Source organism: Macaca nemestrina, chromosome 9, assembly GCF_043159975.1.
Source record: "Macaca nemestrina isolate mMacNem1 chromosome 9, mMacNem.hap1, whole genome shotgun sequence".
NCBI lineage: Eukaryota > Metazoa > Chordata > Mammalia > Primates > Cercopithecidae > Macaca > Macaca nemestrina.
This window is the reverse complement of record NC_092133.1, coordinates 116,062,705-116,089,822: the sequence shown is the minus strand read 5'-3', so window position 1 is coordinate 116,089,822 and position 27,118 is coordinate 116,062,705. Positions and strand designations below refer to the sequence as shown.

Below are 27,118 nucleotides of genomic sequence, written 5' to 3'. Positions count from 1 at the left end.
AAAAGAAATTGTAAAAGCGTCTAAATCAGAAAGGAAGAAGTAAAACTATCTGTATGCAGATGGCATGATCTTGTATGCAGAAAAACCTAAGAATACACAAACACAAACACACACACACAGTTAAATGAATTCAGTGAAGTTGCGAAATTCAATCTTGACTTTAACACTCAAAAATTAGATCTGATTTGATCACTCAAAAGTTGCATTGCTACACACTAGCAGTGAATAATCGAAAATAAAATTTAGAAAACAATTTCATTTACAGTAGCATCAAAAATAAAATGTTAATGAGTAAATATAATAAAGAAGAAAAACTTGTACACTGAAAACTTCTAAACATTGCTGAAAGCCATTAAATATACAACTAAATGGAAAGATATCTCCTGTTCATAAACTGGAGGACTTAATATGGTTAAGATGGCAATACTATTTAAAGCAATTCATAAATTCAATGAAATCTCTATCAAAATCCCAATGGCACTTTTTGCAGAAATGTAAAACCAAGCCTAAAATTCATATAGAGTGTCAAGGAAAACCAAATAGCCAAAACAGTATTAAAAAACAGGAACAAAGTTTGAGGACTCATACTTCCTGATGTCAAAACTATTACAACTATAATTACTATAGCATAACAGTTTTATAATTATAATTTATAATTACTATAACATAACAAAACAGTGTGATACTGACATAAAGAAAGACATATAGACCAATGGAATAGAATTAAAAGTCCCCAAGTAAACTCTTCCATCTATGATCAATTGATTTTCAACGAGAATTCTACCCAAAGGAGAAAGAACAGTCTCTTCAATGAATAGTGTTGGGAAAACTGAATATCCACATGCAAAAGAATGAAATTGGAACCTAAATTTCATTAGTCTCCAAATGGACACAAATCAACTCAAAAGAGATCAAGGGCCTAAATTTAAGAGCTAAAACTATACAATCCTTAGAGGAAAAACAGGGGCAAATTTTTCATGACCTTGGATTTGGCAATGATTTCTTAAATATGACTTCAAAAGCACAGGCAACATAAGAAAAAATAGGTAAATTAGGCTTCATCAAAAGTAAAAATGTTTCTGCATCAAAGGACACTATCAAGAAAGTTAAAGGGCAACCTGCATAACAAGAGAAAAAAATTTGCAAACCTTGTATCTGATAAAGGGTTAATACCGGGTATATACAAAAACTACAACAACAAAAAGATTCAACTTAAAATATAAGCTAAGGACTCAAGCAGACATTTCTTCAAAGAAGATATACAAATAACCAACAAATACATGAAAATATGGTCGACATCACTTATCGTTATGGAAATGCAAATCAAATTCCTAATGACACTGACTATTTGTAATTATGTTTGTAAATTATATTTGTAATTATATTTGTAAATATATGATGTTCGTAATTAAACAACAACCTAGAAAATAAGAAGTGTTAACAACGATGTGAAGAAAGTGGAATGTTTGGATAATGCTGGTGAGAATGAAATTGGTGTGGCCCCGTGGAAAACACGTTGGCAGTTCCTCCAAAAGTTAAATACAGAATTGCCATATGACCCAGAAATTCCACTTTTAGGAAAAGATCCAAAAGAATTGAAAATAGGTACTTAACAGATACCTGTACACCAATATTCACAGCAGCATTATTCACCATACCTGAAAGGTGGAAACAACCCAAATGTCCATCAATGGATGAATGCATAAACCAAATGTGGTCTATACCGAAACAAAATATTATTCTACCATAAAAGAATGAAATTATCATACATGCTATAGCATGGATAAGCCTTGAAAACACTATGCTAAGTGAAAGAAGCCAGACACAAAAGGACAAATATTATATCATTCCAGTGACAATAAATATCTAAAATAAGCAACCTGATAGAAATAGCAGATCAGAGTTAACCAGGAAGTCAGGGAAGAAGGAATGGGGAATTACTGCTTAATGGGTGTAGAGTTTAAGTTGGAGAGATGAAAAAGACTTGGAAATTGACAATAGTGATATTTGTACAACATTGTGAATGTAATTAATGGCACTGAACTCTGAACAATGATACTACATTTACGATATTTTTATGTTATGTTATACTGTAAAAAAAAACACACAAAACAGTGTCCAAAAATAGGCAAAGTTACTGTTTTCCTTGTACCATAGAAAGTTGTAGTTTAGTAACATAATGCTATGAAAGCTCAAAAGAAACCATAAAACTTACCTGTTTAGACATTTTTTCTGAAAATTTTGGTGATTTTTCTCTTAAAAATGTGACAAGGTCTTTATAAATTGAACTTTTTCTCTCATAATTAACGTCCCCTTCATCATCTGTTTTGCCCTTTGGGAAAAAACAAGTTTCGTTCTACGATTAACATAAGAACAATGATAAGATCCTAATCAATACATCACAAGCTAAGCACACGTATTGTTTTCATCTCTAAAGGATCTATATGGTAGTCTTCATACATGAAATGTATAGGCAAAATCCTTTCCCCTTAATTTAATGTTATCTATTTTTCCATTCATTCACTCATTCCTTCCTTCGTTCAATTGTTCAATCATTCAGTAAGGCTTTACTGAGTACCTCCTATATACATGTAAGGCACTCTGCTATTCAGCAGAGAAGTGAGAGCTTCCTTCTCTCCGCTCTCCTCTACTCTGAAAATGCATTATGACCTCACGAGCCTTAGTTGACGATGTCATAAAAGTCTTCAAGGTTAGAATTTAACCATGGAAAAGCCTATGTTTCTGCTTGTCACACTCTGTTCTTCTGTGGCATGGTTGCTATAGGCTTATTTTCTAGATGTCTATGTAACAATCTGTCCACACATCCATGTGTCTCTTTCTCTTCTTGTCTCTTTCCTTTCCATATTTTCCTTTTCTTCCCTACTTCTATTGTTCTTTCATAACAGAATATATACATATGTACATACACATCACATAACTGTATGTATATAAATACATATAACTGCAGTGTGTTATATATAACTGTACACAAAAGCATTTCTATACATATGACTAGTGTGTTTTAAATTTTGTTGTAATTATTGAGTAGTTTTATCGTCCTCATCTTTCACTTTTTTAAAACTTAAAGGGTACTTAGATATCTCCATGCCAAATAAGTTATATGTATGTAGATCAATAATAACCTTTGATGGAAATAAAGACTCCCTGCCCCCCTCCAGATGGTCATAGAAAATCATTCCTTCTTTTGTCCCTTTATTCCTAATTAGAGATTTCGTTTTTCTAAAATACCATGACAAACCAAAGCAAAATCTTATTTGTCTACTTCCTCCTTGTAGAAATGAGCTCAGTGTCATGCTAATAAGAAAAGCACCAAAAGGCATGTCAGAAAGATGATTACAGGTAATCAGAAAAGAGGCTCCAGCATTTTGGTACCAACCCAAGCCAACACGTAACAACCCTCCAGGCAGTCCCCTGTGGTGGCTGGGTCCCCATTAAGGACTTGGGTCCTCATTACAGAATTTTGTTTCTGAGTTCCAAATTTACGTTGAAGATACCGAGGGCAGGATGTTGCAGAGGTGAAAGCTAAGCTCCTTCCAGCTGGTTCTGTGAATAGGGATGAGACTAAAAGTGTTTTAATCCAGAACACTGTGTGCTGTTTATCACTCAGCTCAAAGCCCAGTCACCCAGCCTCTACTTTGTGCTACTCACGCGGGAATCTGCAATGTCGTATTTCTCCTTTGCCAGGCTAGGTTAGGCTCCGTCATTAGAATCAGCTAAAGGAAGACTGAAAGGCTGGGAGAGGGAGGAGGGACCTGCTGCTTCCTGTTGGCCCACTCACTGGCCCTGTTAGAGTCACCCCAGCAACGGCCCTTCCTTCCACGCAGTGGCAGTTGCTTCCAGTAGCAACAGTTGGTTCCAGTTTCCAGGTTTGTTTATTTTTCACAGTCCCAGAAACAGGCTCACCACACCCCCTGGGAAATACCACTATCAGCCATCTAGTGCTCCACTTTCACAGGTCCGGGTCCCAGCTCTGCCAGCTCTACAAGGATCCTCTTCCCGAGGTACAAGCATTAACTGGGCAGTGCCCACTCTCCAGAGATCTGCAGCCCTGCCTCATGGAGATGGTCTGAACTCTGTGGGGACCAGCACAGCCTGGAAGTGGACCCGCCCCAGAGGTCTGGGTCCCAGCTTCACGGGGCACTGTCTCCAACCTTCTACATTTAGATAAGCCCCTCTCTTTCCCTTTGTCCCTAAGAGTAATGCACAACTCTTAGGATGCCAGCTGCAGTTAGGACATCTGTATTATCTCAGTGTTCTTTTTTTGACCTTTCTATCCTTTGGTTGCTGTGTAACAAATCAGTGAAGTGATTATGTTAAAGACATTTATAAAGTGGAATGGGTCACTTTGAAGCCCATTTCTTATCAGATTGGCTTAATGACCTGCAGTGGAGAATAAGAGAGCTTATTCTGAAGCTGTTTTGGATTTGCCCAGCAAGCATATATCAAAGGAATCTGCTTCTATCCTACAGAACGGTAATTCATTCTCTGTGGTCATTGGGACACACCCTTGAGACATCTACAGCTAAAAACCAAAGTCCACTGGTTTTAGTTACGTTTTTTAAAATGTACTTACACCATTTAAATATACTCCTCCTGCACTGCAAGTAATGCACAGAGTCTCACCATCGTGAGGTTTCACCAGCACATAACAAATTTCCCCGTGAGTTTGTCTCCACGGTGGGGCTCGACATCCATTTGAAAATTCATAATCTGAAACCAATCGTCAAGCAATTAACAGTTCTTTAACCTAGAGTTTGGTAAAAAGTGTGGGCTTCCACAAAATAAATATTGTGGAAATGTTAAGCTTTCCCCTTCTTAAACCTTCTCTTGTATTGTAGACATTGAAAGCATTTTGCAAATGTAATTATGAAAATGTAAATAACATAAAATGAGCCTCAGAAAACATCAGACCTGAAGTATATTCAATAGATTCCAAGACTGTTGGGTCTCCTTTTCCTGAGAAATGTTTGAGCAGTTCTATATCCTTCTTCACTGCCACGGGATTTAAACTTATTTCTCTGAAATAAATGTTTAAAATTTCAGCTTAAATACTTTAAACAGAATCTAGGAAACACATGAACACATTTCATTGTATCAAGAGAAATATCTTTTTTGTAATTAAAATTGCAGTTAATTTTAGCCATGCCATAATTTTATAACAGCACTGTCAACACATCAAGTAATCAGTGATTCATGTTTAATGCAACATTAAACATACTCCATTAAATATTCACTTTATTTCATGCTGATAATATTCTAATACTAAAAATATTAGAAAATGAACATGCTTTGGACTATACAAACTCTACATGATATCTGCATTATAATTTAATAATTTGTGCACTAGTCTTGAGAGCCTTTGAAAATAACAAGGCCACCTAATGTCTTCAGAATTGCATGAAACCTCACCAGAATGTTTTAGCAATGTTAATTTTTAGAACTGGAATAAATGAATCCCAAGAAAATTGTTTGTTCCAATAAAATGTAAAGTTAAATCCATAGCAATAACTTCCATGCTTTATTTTTTGTGTCTTTTTTCCTAAAACTCTGAAAGCAGCTTTGTAACTAATTGTTAAAGCTTCCTTTTTAATTTTTTAATTTTAATATTTTATTATTTATCTATCTATCTATTTTGAGAGACAGTCTTGCTCTGTCACCCAGGCTGGAGTTCAGTGGTGCAATCTTTGCTCAATACGATAGAGGTTCCTTTTTGAAAAAGACTCACAAGGAAATATGTTTTAGAGAATGATTGAGGAGGTGCAGATCCAATTGCTTAAGCAGCATAGCAATCTTCATCTTAATTTCACTTTCAGGATCATCATCTCTGGTAATTTTACCAAGAATATTTAATGCAATTGAGTCTTCTTTCATTGTATTATAATCGGAGCCCAGGATTTTTACTATGGGGTCTCTGTTAGCTGCCAAAAAAAAAAAGGAAGACAAATAAAAATTATCCTCTTGTCTTCTAGCACAAGAAACATTAAGACTAATAAATCCTTCAAAGTCCATTTAAATGTGTTTCTTTCATTAAGCTTTTTCTAAACCACCCAATTAGAATTCATCTCTACGTCTGAGATTCCATTGCTTTTAGGAACTTTCTTCTATCTCATGAGATGCTCTAGTTTCTATTGTAATATCATCTGTATATCTCCCTAATAGCACAAAGACCAAGACAGTCATTCTTTGTTTCTTTTTTAATTGGCTGTGGGGCATTGTTCAGAATGTACATTCAATTAATATATTCAGAATTGATTTGAAGATAGAGAAATAGTGATCTCCTTAAAAGAATCATCACTAGAACTATACGGGCACGTGTGTATGTGTGTGTGTAGCAGGGTTGGGTATTTATAAAGGCTTTCTTTCCAAAATAGCATGCTTTCCTAAGGCTACAGACCCCCTAGCACTCTTTTGCACCTATTCAAACTGCTTAATATTTGTAATGCCATGTGATCTTACAGCTGAAAAACACATCTAGCCATATATGTATGTATAATGCAATTATATATATATTAAAATTATAGTGAAAAACAAATACTAATTCATGATCAAGGCTGATAAAGATGTGAAAATTGAACCTAGAGATGCTGAAAACAGAATTTGGTTAATGTTAAAAACCAATATGGTTGAAAATGAAGGAGAAAGGGGAAAGCCCTTGTTTAGAATGGAGAAATTTGAGAAAGATGAAAGTATATATGCATTGAGATGGGAGTGGAGAGGAAGGCCTGTGAGACTAATTCAGAAAGCTTAACTTAAAAGAAATGAAGAAAAGTACCGTGAAGGCATTAACCTTCCAGTGTGGTCATGGGATATTCCACAGACTTGGGGCTGAGAAAAAAACTTCACTGGGGGAGACGAGCAACGAAAAGGAGACCAAGGAATCAATCATTTATTGAGCATCTCAACTTAACAACCTTATGACTGTCATCACACAGAGATTTATGAAAAGGCAGAGCAGGTGGATTCTGAGGAATGGCATAAACCTGACTACCAAATTGCCATGTACCATGCAACTTGGACATGAAACTAAGGGTTATACCAAAATTCTTGCAGAAATGGCAAAATGCAGCAAGTGATAAGTATTTAGCTAATGGATAAGTATTTAGCTATATAGAAATCTATGTATTATGTCTACCAATTAAGTTGAATTGAATGAACAATCCTTCATCTATTAACTACTTTCTTGAATTCAGCTTTACTCTTCAAGACATGATACCCTCACCTAATAAGGAGTAATAGTCAAGGCATAAAAAGAGGTTGCCATCCTGAGGTTGGCATATTAAAAATAAAATAAAATTTTTAAAAGACCCTCTTCCCATCTCACACAGAAATGGGCAGAATTCAAATACCTTGTGCCAGAAACCCATTGGTCACAGAATTCCAATAAAGCAAAACACATACATTATCACCTATGATTAGATATTTCTACTCATAAGAAACATTTACAACACAATTATAGCAGGCAACCACATTCATTTTTTGCATGTTAGATGATTAGACGATAGTGCAAACATCACATATCTTTAAGAAGAAGAAAAATATTTGTCACAGATTTGAATAATTGTAACTATTCACAGAAGGCTGTGAAGCCCACAGCAGAATATGGCTGAGAAAAGTGGAAAGGGAGATTATTAAAGGCTGTCTCTGCTAAAGAAAGAGCCTACGTTCATTTGAAAGGAAATAGATTGTAATCATTCAATCTATTCCTTGGCAGTAGGTTGAGAGAGAGTGGATTCAGAGGCCGGCCCTTGTCATCTGTCTTCTCTCCTGACGTTGACCTAACAGGCTACAGCCCCCTGTGCTTTCCAGAAGCTGAGAAGGTTCTCTTTCAAACCACATGCTAAAATCAGAAACCTGGAAACTTAGAAACTTACCAGTGGTAAGGTAACAGGCCTTTCATTCTAAAGCAGAAATTTGATAGGAGCATAATATTGCAGCCAAGGAAAATTAATAACATTTTCATGAAGTTGTACATTTGACTTTTTACCTTGTAGATTATAGAATTTTTTTCAAGAGACTCTAACAAATGATCCTCCCATCCTTTCCCCACTTCCCCAGCAAGATTATTTCTAAAAGTTCAAATCACAGACTGGAGCATTAAGATCACCTTCAACACATGCTTGCGCTTCCTTCAACTTCGCAGTTTTGGCAATAAGTAACAAGCGTGACAGCTGCCCAAAGCTCCTAATTTTAATTTGTGGTACAGAGAGAAATAGCAAAGGCTGTCCATTTTTATCAACTTCTTCTGATTTGACTGTTGTTTCACTAAAAATAAAAATAAAAAAATTGAAAGCTTCATGCTACCTGGAGGCCAGTAGAAGTTAAATTTAAGACATGTAGACAGATTATTCCTATATCTCATTATAAAATACAGAAAATATAAATACATCTGGTTAGTAGCTCATCTATTTTCCCACTTTCTTCCACTAAAATCCTCAAACTTACCAGCAACCCTAGTGACCAATAGGATATAACCAAGGAATATATATTTTTTTAGCAATTTCTTGAATTCACAATTGAACTCAGATAGTCACAGTTTTTGTTTTCTAAAATGTGTTGATTTCTGGCATCCTTTTAAAAATCATTGGTTCTGCAAAACCATTCATGTTTTGGGGATTTCTAATGTTATTTTATTTATAAAATTTTTACACCACAGTAATTCATGGTTAGAAGTTTTCTTGGCTACACTGTGTTTATGAATAAAAAAGCTATGAAAAAAAAAAGCAAATTCAAGGCAAACTAGATCCTCTCTGTGAATTCCCTTCCCATGCTAAACTCCTTTATTTGGTTTGCCTTGGGATAATAGGCAGTTTTTCTCAATGGACTCTTCCTGATCAAAAGTTATTGAGTCTCTTAGCTTTGTGCTTCTATCCATTTTAATGATTTTTTTTCAGGTTGGCATTTAAAAAAAATTAAGATGTTTTCATGGAAGTGATTTCTATAGATTTCTATGACTTACAACATTAACTAAACTGTCTAGGTTTTGTATTACAGGAGGCTATCTCTGATGAAACTCCTGACACCTTAACACCTGATTAACACCTGATCTAGCCTTTTTTTTTTTTTTTTTTAGACACAATATCGCTCTGTTACCCAGGTTGGAGTGCAGTGGCATGATCTCGGGTCACTGCAACCTCTGCCTCCGGAGCTCAAGCAATCCTCCCACCTCAGCCTCCAAGTAGCTGGAACTAGAGGTGTGCGCCACTATGCCTCGCTAATTTTTGTATTTTTAGTAGACGCAGGGTTACACCATGTTGGCCAGGCTGGTCTTGAATTCCTGAGCTCAAGGGATCCACACACCTCAGCCTCCCAGAGTACTGGGATTACAGGCGTGAGCCACCACACCTGGCCTAATCTAACATATTTTGAATTGCAATGTAGATACATAGATATAAAATGTTGCTAGTTCATCACAAAAAGTAAATCTGACCGACCCAGATTACTTATTACTGACGATCTCACTAGAATAAAAACAAGAGGATAGGAACTAAGAGAGACAGAATAATGTTCATATCCAAATCCCCAAAACCTATGAACATGTCACCTTACATGGCAAAAGGGACTTTGCATAGAAATTAAGTCAAGGATCCTGAGATGGGGAGACTATTCTGGGTATCTGGAAGGAGCCAAACATAATCACCAGGGTTCTTATAAGAGGAAGACAGGAGGGACAGAGGCAGTGACACGGATATGCTGATGGAAGCAGTGGTCAGAGTGATGTGGGGCCTCGAGCCAAGGAGCCATGAGCCAAGGAGCCATGAGCTATGAATCATGAGCCAAGGAACACAGGGGCCTCTAGAAGCTGGAAAAGCAAAGCATAAATTCTCCTTAAGCCTCCAGAAGGAATGCAACCCTGCTGATACCTTGATTTTAGCCCTGCAGATTCATTTTAGACTTCTGACCTCTAGAACTATCAGAAAATACATTTGTGTGTGTTAAGCCATTAGATTTGTGGCAATGTGTTACAGCAGCAAAAGAGGGCTCACAGAAGGACTTGATGAGTCTGATTCTGCTGGGTGCAGATAGGGACTGCCCCTATCTCCAGCACTTCATATAGGAACTGCACATAGAAGACATTTGGTAAACATCTGTGGAATAAATGAATGAATAAAATATTTCTAGACTTGGCAATGACATGCATTGTTGACAAAATGTATATTTTCTCTAAAATTAAGCTTCTGGAATAATGTCCTTAGGACTGAAGAGATTTCTTAAAGGCCTGTTACCTAAAAGTTACTCACATCAAGGGCTGGCCAGTTACACTAAGTGGATGGTGAGAGGGCTAAGTAATAGGCTGACTGAATGCCAAAGATACCAAGCTACTTAACTAGAGAGAGTGAAACTCCTGGTGAGAAAGCAAAGGGTACGGGTGACATTTTCCATTGCTCCTACCAGTTGAAGCCTGTAACTTAACAGAGAAGTAAGAAATAAAATGCCAGCTACATTGACCAGGCATGGTAGCACGTGCTTGTGGTCCCAGCTACTTGGGAGGCTGAGGTGGGAGGATCACTTGAGCCCGGGAGGCGGAGGTTGCAGTGAGCCAACATCACACCACTGCACTCCAACCTGAGTGACAGAGTGAGACTCCATCTCAAAAAATAAAATAAAAATAGATTTAAAAAATAAAAACACCAGCTATCGACAAGATTTTGAAGAGGAAGCTTCAGTTTTTAGGCTCACAGTTTCTAACACCTGAAGAATGAGCTCTTGGAAAGAAAAATGCTCCACCCACCTTGTGAACGTCAGGAAGAATGAGCTATCAAAAACTCCAAGGACCTGATGGAGACATTTTTAAACCAGAGCCATGGAAGGGTGCTAAAAATTCTCTTTATACTCTAAAGCAAGAAAGCAGAAAAATGTCTTTTTTCTTTAATCCCCAGTATCGAGTTTAGTGTCCTTTTTTTTTAAGAGACAAGATCTTGCTCTGTCACCCAGGCTGGAGTGCAGTGGCACAATCATAGCTCCCTGCAGCCTCAAATTCCTGGGCTCAAGGGATCCTTCTCTCTCAGCCTCCCAAGTTGATGGGACTACAGCCACACACCACCACATCTGGCTGTTTATTTATTTATTGGTCTGTTTATTTATTTATTATTTATTTTTTAGAGACAGGGTCTTGCTATGTTGCCCAGGCTAGCCTTGGATTCCTGCATTCGACTCATCCTTCTGTCGCCACCTCCCAAAGTGCTGGGATTACTGGCGTGGGCCACAACACCTGGCCTCATTTAGTGTCTTACTACTTAATAAACGTATGTGTAAATAGTAATATAGAAAATAAGGCTATAGCTAAGAAACTAGCAGTTCTCAGAGACAAAAAATAAAGAGCCACTTATGGCCACTGACCCTACTACTGTGACTTAGAAATTTTACCAAAATTCAATAATTACTGTCTCATAAAACAATATTATTTTATAAGTTGAGTGTAACCTTAGAGATCATGTAAATTCAGCCTTTCATGACATTGATCACAAAGCTAAGGTCCAGAAACGTATGAATTGTGTGTGAATTGTGCATTCTTGCGGGGAAGAGAGCTATTACTCAGGCGATCTGACTTCCTGTCCCAACTCCTACCAGAACATATTTTTATCTCAATGCATATATATCACTGAGATGCAGCGGAGTGAGATTTAAAACTAAAATATGATAATATTATAGCACATTTGATTCAAAATCATACTGTAGTTCTACCAGAGAAGGAAAAAAAATCAGGTCACAACATTTTCACTACGTGATTCTGAGCACTTATCCAATTTATAAATTTCCCAAGCTACATTCAAATGAATCAAAGTGCCTCAGTTCTATGCACCACAGATGGTATTGCCATTGAGTGGCGTCATTTGTTCTTAGTTTACAGCATATTTAGGCTTCATTCTCAGGTGTTTTAGGAAGATTATTAATTTCATCCTGTCTGACAAAAACAAAAGCAATTGCAAATGATAATACAAAGAGACCTACGATTTCCATGAAATGAAAGTAGAGCTATTTGATCCCCAGCCCCCACCCCAAGAGGGAACGTGGAGAGATGATGACAAATGTTAAAACAGGGTGAAAACATTGGAATGATTCTAAGGAAAAGACAATCATGTAACATGAACAGGGCTATGCCCATCTATTCAATCAATAACAATCTGTACAAAAGGACAGAAGGTGGTTGATGAAACATAAAAGCTTTCCAGTGTGTGACTAAAATATCAGTTTCAGTATCAGATGCTCATTAGCCTAATCAGAAAAAGGGTGATCAAACTTTTATTGACTGTTGCCCACAGTGCATTTGGAGTGTGCAACATCAAATGAGAACTAAGGCCACAAATATAACTATATTCCCATCAATGTCTGCAGAGACCAACACAAAAGGGGTAATTTATCTACTTTGGCAGAATTCCAGTGTAGATAAAACTTAACTTGTTTTGGAACAGGAGGCCTGAGAAGTCTACCCACAAGGAGAGCCATCCACCTTTACTTTAAAAGATCCAAGGACATTCCTATTTGGTAGAAACACATCCGGAGACTCCAAGCTCAAATCCTTCAGGATAATCTTCGTCTTACACACAGATGCCCAGACCTGAGTCCCGTCTGGAAGGAAAGTAGCTTCCCCACTTTCAATAAATGTATAAATAGTGGACTAACAGCAGAGAAGTCAAAAGAGTGTGCTTGGTCCAAAGGGCAATGAATGACATCATGGGGACTGTTTTGATAATAAATTCTTTGGGCAATTGAGAATATTTCTGGTTGACATCACTTGTTGTTGTAGCAAACACCGAGTGGCTACAGGTTACTGAACTTTCTTTGGTTTGGGGAGTAGACCAAAGGGTATAGTCAAGATCCGCATGTTAAAGCATCTGATATTGTCCATTATGACCAAAATCTCAGCTGCACCCTTTGCTATCTTCAAGGCAATCTTGGTTTTCCTCAGAGCCAGGCAAGCACAGCTTCCTTCAGATACAATGGCAATACCTCCCTCTACTCTTCCAACATCAAAGATATCATCAATAACGGTCAGACACAAAAAGAATGGATTGAGAAATTAGCCCAAGGAAAAGTTGCACAGTAAACGTGACAGAAGTATAAAAATCAAGGGGTAATTGTTTCAAAATGTAAAAATGTCCTTCTCAGGAGGGAACACTGTGCATAAAGACTGCATGCAGAGCTGGGCACAGCAGCTCAGGTCTGAAATACCAGCAATTCAGGGGGCCAAGGTAGAAGGATCTCTTGAGGCCAAAAGTACAAGACTGGTCAGAGCAACATGGTGAGATCCCGTCTCTACAAAGAATTAGAAAAATTGACCAGGCATGGTATTATGTTCCTATAATCCTAGCTGCTTGAGGGGCTGAGGTGGGAGGATCCATTGAGCCCCGGAGTTTGAGCTGCATTGAGCTATGATCACACCACTGCAGTCCAGCCTGGGCAACAGAGCCAGACCCTGTCTTAAATAAATATATACACAATTGTGTGCTGAGATATAAGAATGGAAACAAAGCAAAAAGAATCTGGACAAGAATAGAGGGGAAATAGTGATAGATTTGAGTGGTATGTGTCACAGCCAACCTAACCAGGGGTCAGATGTGGTCATGTTTGTGCTTGGAGCACAAAATTTGTACAGAGGCAAAGCAATTACAATCATGATATTCTTTTCTGTCATCTGCTTTAAATGCATTTTTATTAAAAAAAAATAATTATTTTTTGAGATGGAGTTTCTCTCTGTTGCCCGGGCTGGAGTTCTGTGGTGCAATCTCGGCTCGCTGCAACCTCCACCTCCCAGATTCAAGCAATTATCCTGCCTCAGCCTCCCTAGTAGCTGGGATTACAGGAATGTGCCACCATGCCCAGCTAATTTTTGTCTTTTCAGTAGAGACGGGATTTCACCACGTTGGCCATCTGGTCTTGAACTCCTGATCTCTGGTGATCTGCCCACCTTGGCCTCTCAAAGTGTTGGGATTACAGGTGTGAGCCATGTGATCAGCCAAGTAGTTAATATGTTTTACATTTGTTTTACATAGAAGACCATATTTCAAAAGTTAGGAAAAAAGCTGAACAATACAGAAATAACAAGCACTTCTGGAGAAAGTTACCACTGGCACAGTTAGAAATAAAATGCACTGTTAAAAAAAAATAAGATTTCAGGCCAGGCTTGGTGGTTCACACCTGTAATTCTAACGCTTTGGGAGGCTAAGGCAGGCGGGTTGCCTGAGCTCAGGAGTTCAAGACCAGCCTGGGCAACACAGTGAAACCCCATCTCTACTAAAATACAAAAAATTAGCCAGGCGTGGTGGCGGGCGCCTATATTCCCAGCTACTTAGGAGGCTGAAGCAGGAGAACCGCTTGAATCTGAGAGGCGGAAGTTGCAGTGAGCCGACACTGCACCACTGCACTCCAGCCTGGGCGAAAGAGCGAGACTCCATCTCCAGAAAAAATAAATAAATAAATATGACTTCAAACAACTCAGAGAGAAGGCCGACCAATAGAAGAATTAAAGAGCTCTTGAAATGCAGTTTAAGAATGGTTTTGCTGCAGTTCTAAAAATGAAATTCTGAATTTATTCTCACAAATAATCCCAAAGGGAGAAAAGGGAAAAGGCATCTAGAGGAAGCTTTGGCTTCCTACGGAACTGTTTTTCATACGATCGGACTTTAAAAGTTCATATCCAAACCAAAGAAGAACAAGGCGGTAGAAAATAGAATGCCTAAAGTGCAAAACAAACTGCGACTGGCAAAAATATGTGTGTGTGTGTGTGTGTTAGCTTGCTTATTGTATAATTATGCTTAATGAAATAATACATTCTTATACAATTATATTTAATTTGTTCACATAATTTATGCATTTTGTGTGTGTGTGTAGGTATTTTTTAGCCATGTTTGAATGAGATAAATGGAGAGTTCACTGTTTGAGACAGAAGTAAATTATTTTTTTTCATCTCAGATTTGAAAGGCTCTCATCTGAGGACAACAGTAATTCTTAAGAATTATCTCCCTTATATTGAGCAAAATCAAAATTCATTATTCATCACCCCTCCCCGCCGCCTCCTGCTTCTATCCCAGGAATTGATCAATTTAAATACCAGAAGAGATATCATCTACATCAGAGGCCACAAAACCAATGGCTCCTGGCATCTGGCAGGTAATACGGAAGTATCCCATATATTTATAGAAATAAAATTCAGAAGAATATGGATGACCTGGGGTGGTGGCTCATGCCTGTAATCCTAGCATTTTAGAAGGCTGAGGCAGGAGGATCACTTGAGGCCAGGAATTTGAGACCACCCTGGGCAACATAGCAAGACCCCATCTCTAACATATATATATACACACATCCACATATGGGTGGAAAGGCGAGGCATAAAGTAGCAATAAGTGTTGGCAGTGTTGTGACTTGGATAATGGATACCTTGTCCAAAGAAATTTACCCACAAAAATTAAAATTGGGTTTAATTTAAAAACTTAAATTTAAAACTTAGAAAGAGAATGTTTTGGCCAAGCTGAACATCCTCAGACTTCAGCTGTGTGTCTCTGGTTCACAATCCCTGGTTTAGAGGGCTTGTGAGGTTCAGAGAGGTTAGGTGACTTACCCCCATACCTAGAACCAACTGATAAACATATGTACAACGAAGATATCAAATCCTAGAAGCATGTAACTGGCTTACCTGACAACATAACCTGATTCAAATGCTGAGGGCTCCAAACTTGTGTTCCACTCAAGTGGTTCCGCAAAAACAAATTTCGCCTCTTGAGGATGTTTATAGATAAAACTCTCCACAAACATAATAATTTCTTTCAATATCGCTTCATTTAGAGGTGTGATTTCGAGGGTTCCAGTTCCATGCCCAGCAGCAGTCCACTGCGTCGATTTTGTCAGAGCCACACCCATGGGATCCGCCAGTGCTCAGACCTGAGCTTAGCACAGGCACTACATCAGAGTAGAAAGAGAAAGAGACAAGAGCATCCACCTTTTCCTTGGAACATTTTTCATTCTCAAGACTTTAAACTAGTACTCCCCACCCCACATTCTGCTTATTAATCTTCAAAGACTGATTTTTCAAAATTATCTAATTGCTCTTTAGTTCAATGAAGTAGTAAACCAGCACTAGGTAAAACTGACTAGTATTTAAGAAATTTCCAGTATTTGCCCTGAAATTAATAACTTCTTTCTAATTTCCCTGGGGCCTAAGAGAGAGGATTCAAACAGATAGGCATAAAACCCAAACAGAAAACTCCAAGAGTGTAAAACAAAGAAGTGGAAGAGGTTAGTATTAAGGGCTTTTGTTCACAGCTCTGTTGGGAGCCAGCAGTTTCAGGGACAAACACTCCTTTGAGCCAGGACATACACTGTTTAGAATTACACTATTAAACTGAATACTGTTACCCCGACTTTCTTATAGTGATAATATCTGCATCTTCACAATGATGACTGAAGAACATGATTCTAATAACTCCAGGTTCCCCAAGTGCCTTCTGAGTTAAAAAAGAAATAGAATAAGAACAGTATTGTGAAATATAATTTTTTTCTGAAAATTGATATAGGACACATTGATCCTATTACCAGAATATCTGGACAATCCAAATACTATTTTCCCTGCCTGTATATCCTGCCCAGAATGACATTTTACTGTAATTCACAACCTTCTTAAGAGTTAATGTGAGAGATGTAGGAATAAGTGAAAGTCTTTCAGACTTTTTATCTGAATTAGTTATCGGAAGAGTCTAGCAGTAAAATTTAAAACAAATTCAAGTGAGACAAATTTCACATTGGCTAAATAGAAATTAGTCTGTAAAAGAAGATCTTTTAAAAAGTAACAATATCTGTAACATTAAATAAAAGCCAAGTTAGAAAGCAAGTTCTGACTTCATAATGAACATTGAAGGCTTTTATGGCAGATAATCTCTACTTGTCTCTTTTCTCATTTGTAATAACACTTACTGATAAAATCTTTCTTCCAGAATATTAGAAGAATGGTTATACAGTTAAATATAGAATAAAATTAGCTTTTTTCTCCCATCATTACTACAAAGGCTTAAAGTACAAAGATTGGACTTGGAGATTTTACATTCTATACTGTATTAAATCTTAGAACTATCTATTAAATTCAATCACAGGAGATCATTGGATCGCAACAGGACAGTACTTCCTGCTGATAAACAGTATAGAAATATTATAGAGATGTGTAGTTATCAACATGATAGGAAAGGGGGCATTATCGGCCTTTAGTGTTGAGGACAGACAATGTAAAATATCCTTCTGTGCAAGACAGTACCGCAAAAGGAAGAATTCTGCTGTAACCTCCAGGCATCTGGTAAGTGAAAAACTTCACATAAGCACTACCTGAGCCTAGAATTTTTCTGCACTTTGCAAAAATTGCGGAGTATTTTGTCACAGTTTTAATACACCCTGAATTTTCCAGAATTGTAGCTATTGTAAATGAAAGGAAGGTTGTACATACTTTGTTTTACATGGAATTTTACCAAGAGCTCAGCATTTTGGAAAATGACACCATTGATGGCAATGTTATTTGAGAAATTTAAGTTGCATGGCATGTCTGTATCAGTCTGCATTTGGGGCTGCTGTGTTCAGTCATTCTGTGTAAGTCAGATGTGGACATCTGACTACTTCCTTATATATTCTAGCGTAGTGGTACTTGAGTGTTTACATGCCGGTATTTTCTTACAATTATTTTCTTTCATTTTATAGTTAGCATGCTACCACTATTTAAAACTATATTCAATATGTAAGATTATAATCTACAATCTTGATTTCAGGATAGCAAAGCAGCATTACAACATATTTGTTTTAAAAACCAAGTACTGGATCAGATAGGGTTGAGAACAACTGATCCAGACATATATACCAAAGTGTTCATGAAATAAAGCATAGAAGTTAGTGTATGAATTTGTTCTGGGCGTTTGTTTTAGTATTCCAGCATTTTGTTTCAACTGCTAACCGATGAGAAATGCTTTAGATTTAAACACATAAATATGTTCTGATGTGTATGTGTGAGACTCTTGAGTTCCCCATTGTTGCATAAAATAAGTGCAAATCAGTGTAAAATAGTGTGAAATAAATGCAAATGGCTTTATCTTACACAGAAAGACTTAGGTGAACAGTTCTGTCTGTCTTTAATCTCAAGCATAACATTTGTTTTGGTAATCTTATAAAGATTGCTTCTTGCACATTTTTAAAGAAAAAATGTGCAATTAAATAGATTATGTAACGCTATGGTAGTCAACATATCATATAGCAACTTCTTGAAGGATCCTTAGCACAGAATTAAGAAATGCAAAATCGTTATTTTCGTCAAGATAAATTTTGACAGAAATGGAACATTTGAATCTATTCAAATCGCATTTCCAAGTCTAGTGAACCGTAGCAGTACACAAGTTTTATTCAAGAAGGTTGGTCAGCTTAAGAAAACTTAGGGTGGCCTATGACAATCCAGAAGGCAAGTTCAATGTCATTAGAAAATAAATAAATAAATGGTGTTCCCGCATGTTCTCACTCATAGGTGGGAACTGAACAATGAGATCACTTGGACTCCGGAAGGGGAACATCACACACCGGGGCCTATCATGGGGAGGGGGGAGGGGGGAGGGGGGAGGGGGGAGGGGGAGGGGGAGGGGGGAGGGGGAGGGGGAGGGGGGAGGGGGGAGGGGGGAGGGGGGAGGGATTGCACTGGGAGTTATACCTGATGTAAATGACGAGTTGATGGGTGCAGCACACCAACATGGCACAAGTATACATATGTAACAAACCTGCACGTTATGCACATGTACCCTACAACTTAAAGTATAATAATAATAAATTTAAAAAAATAAAATAAAATAAATGGTGTTCAAAAATGGTCAGTATAACTCAAAACTAAGATTTTAAAATCAAGACCAGTTGCTCCCCAGTTTCTACCCATTGCCAAGCTCTTTTGGCTTAAGAACCATAGTTAAAATGAATCCATGTAAATACACAGCACATACCTTTGAAGTAAAGAAAGTAAGCTTAAAGATTAAAAGGAAAAAAGTTTTGGTTACGTGTTTACATAAACTGGGATGTTTACATTAACTGGGACTCTCTTTATCCAATGGATACCATAGATTGTTTTTCTTTCTAAGGGTCAATTTCAAGCTTCCAGCATCATTAGTGAAATAAAACCCATTCGGGAATCACGTCGTTAAGACTTAAACAGAAGCACAACCGAATTCTTTAGGGGGCTATGGAAAGGCAGCCATCAGCTCTGAGATCTGTGAATGTGGTTGGTAACATCCACCGGGAGTGCGCGCACACACGGCTTTCCGAGAATGCAGAAGTTATTCAGTAAGACCCGCAGAAAATCGAACTTTCAGAACTGACATGAACAGGGCCCTAAGTAAAACTAAAGCTAAGCCTAGTGTGGGATGACGGCCCCCAGTAGACTCTTTACAGGAAGTGGGCGTCAGAGCTGGGACTCTAAGTTTCCAGGGATGGATTCACTAAGGGGACGAGGAGGGAAGGGACAGCGAAGACCACGGTGGGAGCGGGAGGCCGAGCTGCAAGGCCGGAGGAGAAAGACGGGCTGGGGGAAGGAGAGGCAGGGAAGCGGCGGCAGAAGTGGAGAGCGGATCCAGGAGATGAAGGGGTCGGGGTAGTGCAGAGCGGGGCGCGAGGACAGAGGAGCAGACGGTCCCCAACCTAGGGCGGAGGCAGGGTCTCGCGGGGAGGAAGGTGCGAGATGCGCCTGGGAGAGAGAAAGAAAGGGGGTGGGTCTTGGTCCCTAGGAGGGAAAGGGGAGCAGGCGAAAGCAGCAGCGTCGGGGCCAGAGAGCCGCCTCGGTTTCCGGATCCATGCGGCCTGCTGCGGAGCCCCCGCGGGGGTGGGCGTGGAGACTCCCATACGCACTCACCTGCAGCGCGCTGCCCGGCCGCAGTCGGCCCCGCCTGTTGCTAGGACGCCGGTCAACACTGCGCGCCCGGGCGCAGCGCACGGCTGCGCCCTGGTCGGAGGCCTCCAGGGCCGGTGCCCTCCCCCGGGCGCCGCCGCCGCCTTCCGCTCCCAATCTCACCCGGCCGCGGTCGCAGCCCAGTCGGTCACCCGGTCCCGGGACTTCCGCGCATCCAAGGTTCCCGCGGACCCGCTGCACCGAATACCCGGGCCAGAGACACTCTGCGCCCGCGCTAGATTCCACCCGCCCCGGCCACCTGCTGCTTTCCGCTCGGCCCCTCCCGGGAAACACTTTTGTTCAACTCTGCATCTCCCTTTCTCAAACACTTTTATGCAACTCCCGGTATGCATCCCAACTCACTCCACGCGGTGGGAAAGGTTGACTTTGACGGAGGTCGTGAGCAGTTGCGGGGGCGGGGGCAAGTTAGCAGAAACTTAAAATGGAGCAGAAAGAAAACAGAAAATATTCCCTAGAAACCCCTTTTTACATTTGTCCACAGGCTTCCAGACAAGTGCATTGTATGTGCCTGAAATCTTCACTGAGCACCCTCAAGTAGTATAGGGCCTCTCGTAGGACATTTGAGGCTTACATGTTTCTCTCCAGAAAACGAATATGGTAGAATACTCTGATACTCACCGGGAAATCAGAAAGTGCTCTTCAATAGGGCAGAGGATCGGAGTGAAAGGAAAACATGTCCTCCATCTCTTTCTTTAAATGGCTTTTACCTTTGTACGTTTTGAGCCCACCTCTAGACACCCTACCAGCAAGAGTCCCAACTGGAACACCAGTGAGGGATAAGGGAGTAGGACTATTGGCGGGAGGTGGGGGAGAGGGGTGCGGAGAAGAATGCACTATCTTGGGGTGGGGGGACACGGTGTTCAAGGACCAGTGTCGGAGCGTTTAGGATGATGGGGTGTTTCGGAATTAAAACTGGATTATTTTCCGGATGCCAAGGAGGCAAATGTGGAATGTCAGGATATCACCTGTCATAATATTATATGGATCCAGCTCAAAGCAGAACCTTTCTGTAAACATGTAGGGATATGAGGTATAGATATTTGTCCTTTGTTTTGGGTTTTTTGGAGGGTGGGGGACGGAGTCTGGCTCTGTCACCCAGGCTGAAGGGCAGTGGAATGATCTCGGCTCACCGCAACCTCTGCCTCCGGAATTCAAGAGATCCTCCCGCCTCAGCTTCCTGAGTAGCTGGATTACAAGACTGCGCCGCCACGCCTGGCTAATTTTTATACTTTTAGTAGAGACGAAGTTTCACCATATTGGCCAGGTGGGTCTCGAACTCCTGACCTCAAGTGATCCACCCACCTCGGCCTCCCAAAGTGCTAGGATTACAGGCGTGAGCCACCGCGCCCAGCCTGTTTTGGGTTCTTTTCTTTCTTTTTTAAAGTGCAAAAGTTGTTAGGAATGGAATAGTTTCGCCTAAGGGAGCTGCTACCTGCAGAGAAGATTAGACTTGCAACCAGTGAGAAAGGGGCTTATGCTAATAGGTATATAGAGAAGCCCTTTTTAAAATGGGTGGATTACAGTCTGAGACAACAGCATCACACCTGTGGCCGTAATGCAGGTCACAACCTGGTGAGGAGCAGCAAGCATCTTTCAGAAGGATCCTGGAGTAGTCCCAGTCCCGGAAGCAGGGAAGCTTCTGTGGGTACTTTAGTTCCTCTGCACATTTTAATCAGCTATGTGACATGAGGGAGCATTACTGGGTCCAATGTGGATGCTGGCCAGAGATATTCCAAGTTCAGGACAGTTCACCTTGGTTTGCAAAGCTGGAAAGAGCCAGAACCCACCAAGAGCTGAGCAACTATATCTTCGTTTGCCAAATTCACGCTAAGTGTCAAAATCTAACATTGCTTAATCTGATGCCAAAATGTGAATTTATTTTACCTGAGACTTTCCAAGCAAAAATAACTTAATAATATTTAAATTTGAAGGAGTCCCAGTCGCCTCTTTCTAATTTTTCCTTGCCGTGATTAAACACTACCTGAGCCAAGTCACTCCCTGAAGGATTTATCATGACTTGTCTTTTTTTTTTTTTTTTTTTTAAGACAAGGCCTCACTCTGTCACCCAGGCTGGAGTGCAGTGACATAATTATAATCATAGCTCACTGCAGCCTCTAACTCCTGGGCTCAAGTGATCCTCCAGCCATGGCCTCCAAAAACACTGGGATTATAACCATGAGCCACTGTACCTGGCCATAACTTGTCTTTGCCTTGTTACGCATCTGCTACCCCTACAAGATAAGCTTTATGAAAATAGGGAGCTTTTCTGCCTCCTTCAGGTCTGTACTCCTAAGATCTAGAAGGATGACTGACATGTAGAAGGAGCTAAATTCACGAATTGCCTAGTCAAAGATTCCTTGCTTCCTGACACTCTTCACCAAGCCCCAGAAAGGCATGGCCTGCATTTTCTTAGGGTTCATAGAACCAACCTGAGGATTCTAAGTAGGCATGATCTTGGAAAGAGCCTTCATCACTGAGAACACCCCCAAGTTTTGCTGTACCAGAGGCCTTTACCAGCCCTGCCTATGGCTAGAGCACAGACGCATGGTGCAGCGCTGTCCACTGAAACTTTAGAGAAAATCTGCCACGGGCTCCTGGGAAAGACTTGATAGTTTTTGGTCCACCTCTGCAGCACTACGTCATCCTCAGCAGGGGTTCCCCACCCCCGCACCACACCTTCTGTCAGATCAGCGGGCATTAGGTTCTTATAGAAGCATGAACCCTATTGTGAACTGTGCATGTGAAGGATCTAGGTTACAAGCTCCTAATGGGAATCTGATGCCTGATCTGTCCCTGTCACTCATCACCCCCGGATGGGACCATCTAGTTGCAGGAAAACCAGCTCAAGGCTCCCACTGATTCTACATTATGGTGAGTTGTATAACTATTTCATTATATATTACAATGTAATAATAGTAGAAATAAAGTGCACAAGAAATGTAATGAGCTTGAATCATCCTGAAACCATCCCCTCCCCGACACCCTATCCATGGAAAAATTGTCGGCCATGAAACCAGTCCCTGGGGACTGCTGATCTACAGGGATTCTTATGAAACCATCCACCCTGGCTTGGGCAAATCTGTTCCTCTCATGTATCAGAGAGTTCAGACACAGATTGCACACATTAGTTTGCTAGGGCTTCTGTAACAAAGTGTCGCAGACTGGGCGGCTTAAATATCAGAAATGTCTTATCTCACAGTGCTGGAGGCTAGAAGTCCAAGATCAAGGTGTTGGCAGGATTGATCCCTTCTGAGAGCTATGGGGAATGGATCTATTCTAGGCTCTTCTCCTCAGCTTGTAGATGGCTGTTTTCACATTCATATGATGTTATCTCTGTGTGCTTGTCTCTGTACGCAAATTTCTGCATTTGAGGCAGGACCCAGGCTGGAGTGCAATAGCGCAATCACGGCTCACTGTAGCCTCAACCTCCCAGACTCAAGTGATCCCCTGCCTCACCCTCCCAAGTAGCTGAGACTGCAGGCATGCACCACCATACTCAGCTTAAGTTTTGTGGCTTTTTTTTTTTTTGGTAGAGATGGGGTCTTGTCGTCTTCCCCAGGCTGGTCTTGAACTCCTGGGTTCAAGTAATCTGCCTGCCTCAGCCTCCTAGAGTGCTGGGACACTCCTCCTGGCTTATTTCCTCCTTTTTTTATGAACACCAGTCACATTGGATCAGGACTCACCCTCATAAACTCATTTTAACTTAATTACTTCTATAAAAACCCTGTGTTCAGTATGGTTGCACTCTGAGGTACTGGAGGTTAGGACTTCAGCATACGATTTTAGGGGGAAACAAAGTCACACATAGCATTCTGTAAAGATGTGATCAGCAGGCTTCCAGGGCCCACTCTTCCATGTTAGAGTGAAGCCAACTAAGAATTTACAGGCTGTAACCAGGGAGAAAGTAAGAGGCAAGGTTGGTTTAAGCATCCAGTACCTCAATTAGTAAAGGACTAAGACAGATGAAATAAACCTCCTGAGGTTTGCAGGGAATTACAGTCATTTATATTGTGTCATAATGGGGGTAAGTCTCATTATAGGACAGAATTCCCTCTCTGCAGAATTTTTTCAGGAGTTTTTCAATAGAGATTCCAAGGAAAGAAAATTGCATGAAGTCTTATGAAGTCCTAAAGACTAAATTCACCAGATTCTACCTTTTCTCATAGATAAAGACAAAATGTCAAAGAAATGCAGCTTCAGCTGCCTCCCTGGACTCTCTGATATTTCTCAGTGATGCATTGTGGACCGAGGCCCACGGCCTGGAAATCAAATGGCTCCTTCTTCTCAGATTCTAATCTCTTAGACATTCATTTACTCAATAAATGCTTTTTGGATGCCAATTTGTGCCAGGCACTCCATTGGCAGAACTCAATTATCCAGTTCAAGTCCTGGCCAAAAAAGGAGGCTACTAAACTCAACTCAGAATTCCTGGACTAGAAGGAGAGCCACTCACATGAAGCACAGTAGCAAAGGAGAGAAAGGAGAAGAGACTGAATCGGTGGGAAGGATTGCATGAGGTAAATAATGATAATGATTGAAATATTCTTCCAAGCCATGATAATGATTGAAATATTCTTCCAAGAACAAATGAAAGTTACTGGAAGATTTTTAGCAGGGAGTGACATGCTCTGATTTCTGTTATTAAGAAGCTGTTCTGGTTACATGGTGGAAGTAAACTAGAGAAATGCATGAGTAGAAAGAAAGAGACTATTAATAAGACACCTGGACTCAGGTTCCCCTGAGAAATAGACTCTGAGATAGAGAAGGGCGTGTGAGAAATGTATGAAGAAGTGCCCTCAGGAGAGTGAAGGCAAGGAGATTAGACTGAGAGAGAAGCTGAACTGCCGTGCAGCCACAACCGTTCCACAGAGAACCCTGAAGCTGGGACGGCCCAACAGTTTTCCCATATTGAGGCAAAGGGGCTGGACCTTTAGATCTTCTCATCAACTGATCATTATCAGCCAGTCCCTGGGTGCAGGCTGTCCCCAGGACGAGGGCATAACCTTACTCTTTCAGTTGAGGGCTATCGGCTGCCCATACTCCCCAGCAGCTGAGGGCAGGAGTGCTTCAGTCTTAGAGAGGTGGGAAGGGGTCAGGTATCTGGACAGTCCACAGCATCCCCTACTGTCCACCCCTTGCACAGCTGAGATCCCTAGCATCATGCAATACAGCTCTGAGAGCGGTATCTGGGAGCAACTCTTCAGGGATCCTGGTGGTCAGCTTTCCCTGGGGAAACTTACAAGTGAAAGATGAGACAAAATTGCAAGCCCTGGCTCTGCAGTTGGTCTCCATGCCAAAACGTATCCATTTCTGCCCTCCTCTTCTGCCTATTCCAGATTCCCGGCACGTTTCACTAGCACTTTTGCTAATCTAGATAGTTTCCTTGGTGGGGGTGATCCTGACCCTCACTACTGAGTTTCTGGTATCATGCCCTTCTCAAGTGGTGACTACTCTATACCTTTACCATCAAAACTGGGCAAAGACAACCTTACCCTACTTTGCAACAGCAACCTCCCTCTTCCTGATGATCTAGGTCAGTTTCTCCTATAGGGATCATGACTCCTTTACTTGCCTCTTTGTCTTGCGTAAAGAGTCCAAAGTTACAACATAGCCACCATAACTTAAAGTTTTATGTCCCTTGGTGGAACATTCTCCTCTCCGAGCCAGGACCTCTAAATGTGCAGAATAGGCATCGGGTTCACTGGATACTGAGTGCATGAGGCCCTGCAGAGTGGAGACTTAAATCCAAGGTCATGGCAAAACATCTGAAGTTCATTGCCGGGACTATGATGGTACAGGAAGGGCCGTGGAGGTTACAGGACCCTCAACGGAATCCTCACCGTAGATGGACTCATTGAGGACATTAAGCATCGGGGATACCATCAGGGGTACTATGAGAAGCCATGCCGCCATTGACAGCAGGAAAGCCATGAAACCTGCCGGCAGTCCTATAGCACTGAAATGACTCACAAGATCAAATTCCTGATGCAAAAGAATTGGACAAACCTGTGGCAGGACTGCTGAGGCCTTTGGATAGGATGCCCAGCATGAAAACCCTTGTCCAGTTTATGTCTCCACCACCTGTTTTCTTTCTACAACTCTATTTTCTAGTACCTTTCTCTACAACAAACGCAATCACATATATGCAAGAAGGCCTGCACATAGAGAACTATCCCGTTAGCCAGTAGTGCACCCTCTCTTTTATTAAGTGAAAGAAGAAACTGAGTCCGAAACACAACGGTGTTTGCCAGGGACTGGAAGAGGGGGTAGTGGGGAGTTATTGTTTAATAAGTACAGAGTTTCAGTTTCGGAAGATGAAAAAGTTCTGGAAATGGATGGTGGTGGTGGTTGCCCAAAAATGTGAATGTACTTAATCCCAATGAACTGTAGACTTGAATGGTTAAGATGGTAAATTTTACATTTTTACTACAATAAAAATTTTTTATGTCTAAAGAAAATATAAATGTGCAGAGCCCAGATCTGTGGTGACAGGAAGCACAAATTTTCCCAAATGATGGGTAAACGTGGCCACTTATTCCATCTCTTGGTTCTGGAACTGGTGCAATTTACCCTTAGGAGTCATAGCCCCATAGAATGGCTGTTGATTTGGGGCACCTACTGCAGCCTGTAGGATGGCACCCCACCCCCACGGGGCCCCACCACCAAACTGGCATTTCAGCCACACCTCCAAAAAGGCTCCATGGCTCTATCAGAGCAGTAGCTGACAGTAGAAACAGTGAAGATCTACTTTGGAGTACATCTAAATGCCCCTTCACTGAAAGTGTTAGACTGGATGACCAAATGTTAGAGAAGAGATGTAGAAGAAGAGATGTAGAAGAAAGTGACAGAGATGGAGGCTATGCATGGGCCCAGCAATGTGAGTCCCTTCTTGCTGACACCAGTCTGACCAATGCCACTGATAGTTTCCAGCCTGCCAACAGCAGAAACCGACACCAAGCCTTTAATATGGCACCATTCCTGGAGAGACCAACTAGGCCCTGGTAGCAGATCAATTACATCATACCCCTTCTACCTTGGAGGTGGCAGAAAGCTTCCTCCCTAGTAGGGCTGACATGTCTTCCAAATGTGAGTTTGCTTTCTCTGCACACAGTGCTTCCACCAGCACCGCCATCAAAATGCCTGCATCATGGGAGGATCGCTTGAAGTCAGGAGTTCGAGACAATCCTGGGA

At 40.7% G+C, this 27,118-nt stretch overlaps 1 protein-coding gene across 11 annotated transcripts in view; it reads right to left on the bottom strand.

Annotated features, from left to right (window-relative positions):
- ODAD2 (outer dynein arm docking complex subunit 2) overlaps positions 1 to 19,065 on the bottom strand; it is a 194,232-nt gene extending 175,167 nt beyond the window's left edge. For 4 of the 11 annotated variants that reach the window (XM_071070319.1, XM_071070320.1, XM_071070323.1 and 1 more), the window contains exons 1-7: positions 18,969 to 19,063; positions 15,653 to 15,915; positions 8,126 to 8,283; positions 5,747 to 5,939; positions 4,933 to 5,039; positions 4,595 to 4,731; positions 2,216 to 2,332 (exon numbers count right to left, since the gene is read on the bottom strand). In XM_071070319.1, the coding sequence (XP_070926420.1) occupies positions 2,216 to 2,332; positions 4,595 to 4,731; positions 4,933 to 5,039; positions 5,747 to 5,939; positions 8,126 to 8,283; positions 15,653 to 15,876 (936 nt within the window). In that variant the 5' untranslated portion in view covers positions 15,877 to 15,915; positions 18,969 to 19,063. Of the gene's footprint in view, positions 1 to 2,215; positions 2,333 to 2,578; positions 2,662 to 3,669; positions 3,839 to 4,594; positions 4,732 to 4,932; positions 5,040 to 5,746; positions 5,940 to 8,125; positions 8,284 to 15,652; positions 15,916 to 18,968 lie in introns of those variants that run through there. The other 7 variants (XM_071070321.1, XM_071070324.1, XM_071070322.1 and 4 more) reach the window with 7 other exon arrangements.
- Between the last annotated feature and the right edge of the window lie 8,053 nt (positions 19,066 to 27,118).